Here is an 11307-nt window from a genome sequence, read left to right as displayed (position 1 = left end):
TTTAATCTCCATAAAGGCAGTACAACTGCCCTATTTTGATGGATTCTCTATCCTCTATCTCTATCTCTGCCTAGCTCAGTTCTGCTCAATAAATAGATGTCAATTGATGTGACTGACTAACTTAAAGGTAAGATGGGAGGACAGAGACAGTCAAGATAAGAAACTGCCTGTTCTGCCTCCACAGTAACCTCAACAATGACAATGTGTCCTGTCAGCTGCCAGGCCCTAAACATCACCCTGCTGATCAGCAACTCTCCTGCTGGCTGCTGTGCCACTCTGCTTCCTTCCTGTCTGCCTGGGATGGATGGCATGTGAATTTCTAAAAACCAAATGAGAGTTATATTTTGTGAATTTAGCCCACAGTTTTACTTCATGAATTTCTATGTTTACTTTTTTTTAAGTAATTGGCCTTATATGTGAATTTCATCATTTGAAACACAGGCAGCACAAAAGGAGATGGGCTTAGGAGTGAATTTTATTTTATTTTTATACTTTATATCTTTTAAAGTGTTCGGTAATGATTACATATTGTTTGCAAAATCAGAAAAAAAATGTTTAAAATATTATCACATATTCTAACTCCCATTTTAAGCTATTTTAACCTGCTTAGGATCACAAAGCCTGAGAATTGCACAATTTGGGACTGTGAATAAAAAGAAAGTTGAGAAACACTGAAAAAAGTAACTGTGATTATACTAGTTATTTTAATTGTGTAAGGATACTATTTGGTTTCTTCTTAATAGAATCCTTCCTTCTGCTCACTCTGGGCTATTCTTGTTGCTCTATTTCTAAATCTTTAATTTGTTGAGTTAGATAATTTATTACCCCTATGATGATTGTATTGCTGTTGACCTCTCCCTTGATATCTTTCAGAAGTTTTTTTTTAATGTATTTGGGTGCTCCTGCTTTGGGTACATATAGGTTTAACAGAGTTATATCCTCTTGTTGTATAAATCCCTTTAGTATTATGAAGTGGCCTCCCTTATCTCTTGCTATGGCCTTCACTTTGAGGTCTATTTTGTCAGATATAAATATTGTTGTCCCAGCTTTTTTTTTTTCATTTCCATTTGTCTGAAAGATATTTTTCCATCCCTTCACTTTCAGTCTGTGTGAGTTCCTTGTTCTGAGGTGGGTCTCTTGTAGACAGCATATATACGGGTCATGTTTTCTCTTCCATTCAGCCACTCAGTGTCTTTTGACTGGAGCATTTAATCCATTTACGTTTAAGGTTATTATTGGTAGGTACTTGTTTGTGGCCATTTTATTTTTTCTGCCTCTGTTCCTTCTTCCTTTTCTATTTTTCTTTTTACAACAGTCCCTTTAGCATTTCTTGCATTGCTGGCTTGGTTGTGATAAAATCCCTTACCCTTTTTTGTCTGCAAAGCTCCTGCTTTCCCCTTCAATTTTGAATGATAGCCTTGCTGGATAGAGTGTACTTGGATTCAGTCTCTTGCTTTGCATCACTTTGTATACTTCATTCCATTCCCTTCTTACCTGATGTGTTTCTGTTGAGAAATCATTTGATAATCTAACAGAAGATCCCTTGTAGGTAATGCTCTGTCTTTCTCTTGTGGCCTTTAAGATTCCCTCCTTTTCATTAACATTTGCCATTGTAATTATGATGTGTCTTGGTGTGGGTCTTTTGGGGTTCATCTTGTTTGGGACTCTCTGTGCTTGTGTGACTTTTTTCTTCCCCAAATCAGGCAAGTTTTCTGTCATTATTTCTTCAAATAGCTTTTCTAATCCTTGCTCCTCTTCTTGTCATTCTGGCACCCATATTATACAAATGATACTTTGTTTAATGTTGTTCCAAAGCTCCCTTAGAGTCTCTTCCTTCTTTTTAATTTTTTCTCCAATTGCTGTTCAGATTGGGCGTGTTTTTTTGCCCTGTCTTCTAATTCACTAATATGGTCCTCAGCTTCTTCTGTATACTGTTGAAATCTTCCATTGCATATTTTAATGTTGCTATATCATTCTTTATTTCCTCTTGATTCTTACATGAGTTGTTGATTTTTCTCATCCAGCCAGTTTAGAAACTGTATGACTCTTACTCTGAATTATTTTTCTGATATATTGAATGCTCTGTTTCATTTAGTACCTTTTCTGGCGATGATTCCTTTTCTTTCCTTTGGGGGTTGTTTCTTTGTCTCCTCATTTTTGCCCTCATTAAAGGATCTAGCCGCCAAGTCACACAGGGCCTGTGGCTGCAGTGGCAGGATTGGCAGGAGGGTCACATTCTCTGAGACTCACTGGAGGGTCTAGGTACCGGGACGCAGGAGACCTAGGGTTGATGCCGCAGGCTTGGAGGGTAGGTGGCGCAGTCTCAGACTCGACAGGGGGCCCAGTCGCCAGGATGTGTGGGACTGGGGTTGAAGTGGTGGGCTTCACAGGAAGGCCGTGTAGTAATGGGACCCGGGGTTGAAGTGGCAGGTCGGCGAGTGGGTCGCAAAGTCATGGGGCCTGCGGTTGAAGCAGCAGGCTTGGTGGGCAGGTTGCGCAATTGCCGGGACATGTGTTTTAAACCTTACTATATCATATTTGACTCCCTTCTCTCATGCCTTATCAGTTGTCATGTCCTGTCATATCAATCCCATGTCCAGTATCTCTCCCATGTCCATTGTCCTATTCTTTAATTTAGACCATATTCACTCTCAGCTATACTTCTGAAGTGGCCTTTAACTAGTCTCCCAGATTTCAATCTCTGCCCACCCACCTTCAACCCACCTCTCACACTGCTGGCAGATAAACTGCGCAGATCTAAGATTTATACTCCCTACACAAAAACTTTCAGAGGCCCCTTAATCTTATGGAATATTGGTTTTCGGACATTTTTATATTTTCTATAGCAGATGACTTCCTAGACAAAATCTGACATAGACCCCAGTTTATATAAAACAGATAAAAATGATATTTTAATAATATTAATTTATTTTGTAAGTGAAAAATAATTATATTTATACATCATATAATCAATGAGGAAAAATAAGGCTCTTCTAATAAACACAAAAAAACTTAAATCAAAGTTAAGGGAACTACATTCTTACATTAACATTCAATTTTTACTTTTTTTATTTTGGTTGTACAGTATTGAGAAAAAAAGTCTTACACAAATAGGTAGTTGCAAATGTTAGCAGTTTTAGCAGTTTATCTTTCAAGATACCTCATTTTCACAAGAAGTCAAAAGTAGCTTTACTATAATGTCTGCACAAAAATAAGTCATGGTGGCATAAATTATTTTAATGTCTCCAATATGTTAATTGTATGTATTACATATTTAAACATGTAATTTATTATGGTTTTAAAATATATACTTCAACATATATTTTTAAAGTAGAAAATTAAATCCTATATCTATGGAACCCTTGAAACATTTGTATAAAATGACTGAATTCATGAAATATAGTTTGAAACCCTTACCATAAAATAAACTGTTTGGTGATGTAGCCTCAATCTACCTTTCCAATCTTGTACACTACTGTCTTTCACACATGCTTTAATAGGAAAAAAACCCTCATGTTTTCCTGATTATTGTTAGAATGCTTGTAAAAGGAAACCTAATAATGACAGAAAAGAATGAAATAGAGAAAAAGTACCTGTATTCCTCAATCCAAGGATAACTACTATAAATGTTTTAGTGTAATTTCTTTTAGCCTCTTACCTTTCATAGCAGAACTGATAGTTAGGTGCCAAGTACTTAACTAAATTATCTTATTTTTATACTCACAAAAACCCTATTTTGCTATTAATTTTATTATTTCCATTTTACATTGAGGAAACAGAGGGTAAAACAGGTTGAGTAACTTGTCAAGGTTACACAATAAATTGCAGAGCTGGGCTTCAAAAGGCTATCTGACTCCAGAGACTGTGTACTGAACCACAACACTTCATTGCCTCCCTTTTAATGCCCTCCTTCATTTACTTTACCTCTGACCACTTAAATTTACTGTTCTTTGAAGACATCTGCCTTCACTCATAACAGTCCCTTTGCTAAGACTGTCCTTTGACCCATTTCTGTCTAGCCAAATCCTACTTATCATTCAATGCGACCTACTCCTCAAAGCTTCTCTAATGCACCCTCAGCTCTTCTCCTGGAACTCCCAATACTGTTTTTTGTACTCCTTCTACTTCTCCCTCCTGTCAGGACCTCCTACCCTTCCCCTGCCTCCCACACTGTAACAAAGACAGCAGTTTACTGTATTTGTCAGTGCTGAGTGACAAGTGACCCTGCTCTTGTTCCCATACTTTGGACCTGGGGCTGAGCTGCAAGATGCAGCTACTGGGCTCGGCCCTCTGTTACTAAATTAAACTGAACTCCCGTGCACACAAGTAAAAAAAAAATCATTCCTTCTGCAATCTAGGCAAAACCAATCTTCCACCCCTCCTCCCAGGGCAGTCTGTTGCATTTTTAACTTCTTTTCCCCTCAAGGCTGCCCTTGACATTCCTTTGGAGAGGATTTCCTCTTGATAAAGTCATTCACAATATGGGATAATGCCAGCTTTGTGATCTACCCTGGGTTCTGCAATGGCAGCCTTGGTAGCTAAACAACTTTTCTTTGCTTTATTCCAAAGTTTTTGTGACCCCTAAGGAGGCCATTGCAATTGAAAGGCAATGGTCTGCATCCAGAGATTATGAAACTTATTTCCACGGAACAGTGTCTCTGAGCTTCACAGTCATCCCTAGGGGTCCTTGAAAGAAAAGTGTGGACATGTTTATCTAACTCACATGGCTAAGGGTGAGGGCAAGGGATTGTCTGTATTCATGCCAACTGGAATGTGGCCTCAAGTGACTGGAACTGAAAGCCATGCACCCTCTGGATATGTGCCATTTATAGAAAGACAACTGGCTGATGTATCTCTGATACACCACATCCTTACTATAAGGATGTGGGAAAATGTGACTCTACAGGCTTAACTTTCCCAAATTCAAGATTCATATGCCCAAATGCCTACCAGACATCTTTACCTAGATGTATTATGAACATATCTAATTTAACATGTGTAAATGAGCAACTGATATTTCCTACACCCTCACACCTGGACACAAACACTGATCCTCACTCAAACTTCAGGTCTCAGTTAACAGTAACTCCATTTTTCAATTGTTCAGATTAACAACTTTAGTGTTCTTGGCTCTTCTCTTTTTTCTCATATCCCACATCTGCTCCACAGCAAATCCCATTGGTCCTGACTCCAGAGTCTGACCACTATTCACCACCCCATTGCCATCATTATTTCCCAAGTCACCAACACTTCTCTTCTGGATTTCCATAATAGCCTCCTACCAAGTTTCCCCTACTCTGCATTGGCCTACGCTCAATCGCTACCCAGCAGCCACAGTGATATTGTTGGAACATAAAAGAATCTACTCAAAACTCTCCAGTGACTTTTCATTTTGCTCACAGTGAAAGCCTTCCTGTTCCTTAAACATGCCAAGCAATATCCTACCTCAGGGCTTTGCACTGTTCTTCCCTCCACCTGAAAGGCTTTGTCACCAGATCTAAACAGGGCTAACTTCATTTTCTTCAGGTCTTTACTCAAAACTCATCTTCTCATTGAGGCCTTCTCTAGTAACGCTATCTAAAATTGCAAAACACCTCTAGCACATCTAATTCCCCTTCCCTGTTTTACTGGTCTTCTAAGGACTATCAGTAGTCAAGAAACTATGCATTTTACTTATTTATCATGTTAGTTGGTTAACTAATCCACTAGAATGTTCATTCCATGAGGGCAGGAAATGCTATCTGTTTTATTCACGGCTATATCAGAAGTGTCAGAACAGTTCCTGGCATATAGTCACTCAATAAAAGTTTGGTAAGTGAATAGAGGGTCAGTGAATGAAAGGTACCATATGTGGATGAAGAATAGTTTCACCCTATTTTAATGATTTTCAAGCTACTTTCAGAGTACCCAGTGTCCCTTTACAAGGGAAGGAGAAGGGACCCAAGGGGGCAAGGCTCTGGATTCCCAGACCCCTGTTCTAACCATAGCAGATCCAAATCTCCCATAATGACCCTCCATAACAGCTTTGTTTAGAAGAAAACATTGCATGGATTAGTTTTTTAAAATCGTTTTAAATGCCTTAAATCTATAGAAATAAGAGACCCTATCTTCCCAGGCTAAGAACAATAACCTACCTCAGGGGATGGATACATCAGGTACTCTTTAGTTTCTTCCTCAAATTGGACTCTGACGATGTGGCTCAGGTGTCCCAGAGAAGGCCACTATATCCAGGTGAGCTTCTGTACATGGGAAGAACAGAGGAACTGAGAAATAAAGAGGTGTCATCAAGATGGCCTAAAAGTATAAGACCTGCTTCCTAGTTAGGCTATATACAGAATTTTTTTCATTTAACATTGGCCTGGCATGCTTTCCTGAGCAGCAACTTTACCCCAAATTTGGGAGCAAATACTAATGTTCTGTTGAAACAAATGATGGAGAAAAATAAAAACTTCTCATAAATTTAAAAAATAAAACAAAAGCTTTAACAGAAATTATGTATGTACAAGAAGGCACTTCTTACTACTCCATGACTTGCCAGAGTGCCCACATGTACACTTCTCTGCCATTAAGGAAAGCAGAATTATTTGAGAAGTACTATATCCAGATGATCTTCTGTACCATGGGAGAAACAGAGATTCTGAGAAATAAAGAAGTGTTGTCAAGATGGCCTAAAAGTACAGGACCTGCTTACCTAGGTAGGCTGCTTACAGTAATGCTCTCATTTAACATTAGCCTGGAACATTTTGCTGATCGGGTAGGATTTTCTAAGTCCTCTTTATACACTACAGAAGCCATCAGAAAAGATGTCATAGTCAGAGCCCTTTGTTTTTGCTGCTACACAAGGAAACGGCATCACATTTCCTGTAGCTCAGGGCATATGGACAGAACAGCTTCTTCCCCTGGGAGGCCTGAGCCAATGAACAGATCAGCAGAACCCAGAACTGCACTGAAGCATTTATTTTTCTATACATATTTATTGAGCACCTACGCCATACTCATCATTTTTTAAACATTAGATTTTTTTCAATAGTTACTGTGATTATACTTATCTAGCAAACTAAAAAAAAAAAACTGTGCTAATAGCAATTACGGATGGAGGTGCTTGCAAAATGTATGTAGATCTTAAGTGTTCCCACTGATTACTCACTCTGAGAACCTTTATTAGATTTGATAAGCCTGCAGCTAGGAGCATAATTTTCAGTAGCAACATTTTCCACAGTAGCTATCATTCATGTTGGGTTTTATTTAATACTTAATGGCTTCTGAGGAAGGAAACTCAAAGAGTCATGAATGAGAGGAGGCTAATCTCCACAACTGATCTAAGGAGCTATTACAAATGAGAAAATAATAAAGATGAAGAGTTCTGAATTGAAAATAATAATAATAATAATAATAATTATTATTATTATTATAATAAAAGGAGCCCTGAGTTATTCTACTAGCTCTACCACTAAATCACTTTGTCACTTCCCTCTCTGGGCCTATTTCCTCATCTGTAAAACGAGGGCTTGGGTAGATAAGATCCCTTCCAATGCTCCTAGCTCTGACATTCTATTAGTCTACTAGTATAGAACCCACATTTGTAACCCACATTGAGTGCATGCACATATTCTGAAACAGTCAACAAATACCACCAACATGTAAGGACTAGAAGTGAGTGAATAAGTAGTCAGGAAAAGCCCCACTAAACAAACAGACCTTGCTCCACATTCTCAATTTCAACAGACCTGAATAAGAATTCAAAGTCCAAGAAACAGTGCTGCCTCACCCCTCCTCACACCCCATTCCAATGCAAGATTACTCTTCAGGACTTGAGAACTCAAATCAGGGATTGTCAACAAATCCAAATTCAACCTAACAAGCCCCACCTGGCTTGCTGGCAGAGTGGGGAAAGCATTAATGTGAACAATTACTCTTAAAGCTTCAGATATGATCAGATTTAAGGCAACCTTGGAAAGTATTGTTTTAAACAAAAAGTCAGGAAGATGAGGGGGCCTAAGCAGAAGGGTAAGAAAACCCTGCGTGGGAAAAAGAAGTGGAAACCTGTCCAGCCACTGGGTCCTCTTCAGTATTTTCTGACAGCAACAGAATTTCTTTCTAGATGCCATCTGATCACATACCCTCTTGACCTCCTTGCAGTTTGAGTTTTAAAAGCACTACCAAATAGCCCTGGCTAGGTAGATCAGTTGGTTGCAGCATCATTCCATACACCAAAATGTTGCAGGTTCAGTTCCCGGTCAGGGCACATACCTGGGTTGCAGGTTCAATCCCCAGTCAACTGTGTTTGCAATTCATTAGAGGACTTTTAGTTATTGAGGTATTAAAAAGCAAAACCACAAAAGACTACGTGAAAGGGGCTGCCATCTGCAAAGAAAGCAAAATAGTGAGTCCCTAGAAGGAACTCCATTTGCGTTTTTATCAGGATGTCTGCCATGTGTCCTATATTGTCCTGGACATCCCCACATTCAAAATATATGTCTCACTGTCAGATCATGTGTCCCAATTTGTTGTTCAAAAACTGTAATTTCCATCCTTAGACATATAACACATTGGATGCTCCACAGGAGAAAGAAACAGCACAGGCAATATTTATTTGGTAAGGAAACAGACAAAAGTATCCAGGTTTATTTCTTTTTCTTTTTTTCTCTCTAGTTTTATTTCCTTCACATTCACTCCTTACCTCTAACTAGAGGTTGGCTTTTGTTCTCACTCTCATTTCAAACCAAGACATTAGAATTTATGCTTGGCAATGGCAGGGGCTAGAGTCAAGAACATAAAGTTTATAAATTATTTAAATCTAAAGATGCACACGGGGGGGCCTACAGCCATGTTCTATTTGTCCCACACAGTGTCAGACATCTTTTCTTTTTTATTTTTTTTATTTTTTTTTAAATTTCTTTATTGGTTAAGGTACTACAAATGTGTCCTCATCCCCCCATTAACCCTCAACCCCCCCCCACTCAGTGGGATATTTCACATGAATTCCACATTTCTACCTTTCATTGAAAAATCTGAAAATCAGGTAATACTGGTCCCATATTTTCCTGTGACCAGAGTGGACTGAAGCTGTCCCCATTAGATGAGACACATACAGTCTAGGTCAGTGGTCGGCAAACTGCGGCTCACGAGCCACATGCGGCTCTTTGGCCCCTTGAGTGTGGCTCTTCCACAAAATACCACGTGCGATTGAAACTTCATGGCCCATGCGCAGAAGTCGGTATTTTGTGTAAGAGCCACACTCAAGGGGCCAAAGAGCCGCATGTGGCTCACGAGCCGCAGTTTGCCGACCATTGGTCAAAGTGGCCACCATTCCTCACCATTCCCTATTGCCTCATATACTCCTCTCCTGCAGCTGGATATCAGGGACCATTTATCATTACATTTGTTTTATTCCAATAAAGAAGGTGAAATATTTCTCCTCCCTATGCCTCACAAATGAAGGAAAACAACTGATATAGCCCACCTATTTCAAGGAAACAATGGAGAACATTTTTTTTGCAGAAATGAAGAATATTGCTATGTATTCAATATGTAAAACAAATACCTCTCAATAAAATATAATCTGTCCTACTTCACTCATTTAAATCACTTATCTGCCCCTACAGGCATCTGAGTTGCCACTTCTGTTTTAAATAAATAGACATTCAGACAATATTCTGTAGGGAAGGAAAAAAAAACTTTTCCATGACTTCCCTAGGTTCTCCAGCTGGGGCCCGGGAAATTAGACTGGCAAAAGACAGATTAATAGAAGAAAAACATAATAGTCTCCTATTATGCCAAGTGAAATAAGCCAATCTGAGAAAGACAAATATCACATGACCTAGCTTATTTCTGGAATCTAATGAACAAAATGAATTGACCAAAAAATAAGGCCTGAAGCAGGGAGGCATGGAACACATTGACATACCGCGATGTGGGGGTGGGGGAATGAGGAGAGATAAACCAAAGAATTTATACACTTATATATTTAGCCTATGCACACAGGCAATAGGGTAGTGAAGACCTGGGGGGAGGAGGGTAAAGGGGGGGGGAATGGGAAACATCTGTAATACTGTCAACAATTAAAAAAAGAAATAAAGTCAAGAGATCCTGACCCTGAAAAAAAACAAAACAGAATTTATTAGCCCAGGCAGCACATATACACACATGAGAAAGTCAGTAATCAGTAACTCAAAGGGGTGAACTTGGGCTTATTAGGGATATTAATAAAGAACAATAAATTTATAAAAAAGCAACAAGACACAGGAAAAGGGTTTGAGGATTCTGAGAGTGGCAAACTATGGGAAGGCAAATCTATTGGGGAAACGAATGGAATACGGTATGTTTGTACATGCCCTCTTGGGATCATCATTCCATCACATTCATAGCCATAAACTTCGCTAGGAGAGAGGACTTATGACTATACTCATTTCTCAGAAATTTCTGCTTTTGATCAGATAAGGGAGGCTCTGGGAAGGCTTCTTTCTTCATCTGTTGAATCTCAAATGCCTTCAGCTCAAAAGAATCTGTATGCCAAAGTGACGTATTTTGGAGTAGAATACTTTGATCTCCTACAAATCCTAATGTCTCATGCAGCTAAGAGGGCAGTGCCTACTTAGATCCAAGAATCTTCTTTGGTCCTACTGGTTAGACAAATGCTGATTCAGGAAATCAGGCAATAAAATCACCCAGTGAAAAAAATTACTAGGAGAACATATTTGCCAATATGTTCCAATAAGGGTTTAATCTCCAAAATTTACAGGGAACTCATGCAACTTAACAAAGGGAAGATAAACAATCCAATCAAAAAATGGGCAAAGGACCTAAATAGACACTTTTCTAAAGAGGACATACAGAAGGCCAGGAGACATATGAAAACATGCTCAAAGTCACTAATCATTCGAGAGATGCAAATCAAAACAACAATGAGGAACCATCTCACACTTGCCAGAATGGCTATCATCAACAAACCAACAAATGACAAGTGCATGACAGGATGCGGAGAAAAAGGAACCCTCCTTCACTGCTGGTGGGAATGCAGATTGGTGCAGCCACTGTGGAAAACAATATGGTGTTTCCTCAAAAAATTAAAAATGGAACTTCCATTTGACCCAGTAATCCCACTTCTAGGAATATATCCCAAGAAACAGAAACACCAATCAGAAAGGATATATGCACCCCTACGTTCATAGCAGCACAATTTACAATAGCTAAGATTTGGAAACAGCCTAAATGCCCATCAGCATATGAGTGGATTAGAAAACAGTGGTACATCTACATAATGGAATACTACGCTGCTGTAAAATGGAAGGAATTCTTACCATTTGC

At 39.0% G+C, this 11307-nt stretch overlaps 1 protein-coding gene across 1 annotated transcript in view; it reads right to left on the bottom strand.

Moving 5' to 3' along the window:
- The window catches only part of KLHL13 (kelch like family member 13), a 419190-nt gene that overhangs the window by 226586 nt on the left and 181297 nt on the right, over positions 1-11307 (bottom strand). The window contains exon 3 of the mRNA XM_023758502.1: positions 6135-6239. Within this exon, the coding sequence (XP_023614270.1) occupies positions 6135-6152 (18 nt within the window). The 5' untranslated portion in view covers positions 6153-6239. The remainder of the gene's footprint in view (positions 1-6134; positions 6240-11307) is intronic.

The sequence above is a fragment of the Myotis lucifugus genome, unplaced genomic scaffold (genome assembly GCF_000147115.1).
Source record: "Myotis lucifugus unplaced genomic scaffold, Myoluc2.0 scaffold_2, whole genome shotgun sequence".
NCBI classification, from domain to species: Eukaryota; Metazoa; Chordata; class Mammalia; order Chiroptera; family Vespertilionidae; genus Myotis; species Myotis lucifugus.
The sequence above is the reverse complement of the archived record's forward strand: the minus strand, read 5'-3'. Positions and strand labels throughout refer to the sequence as shown.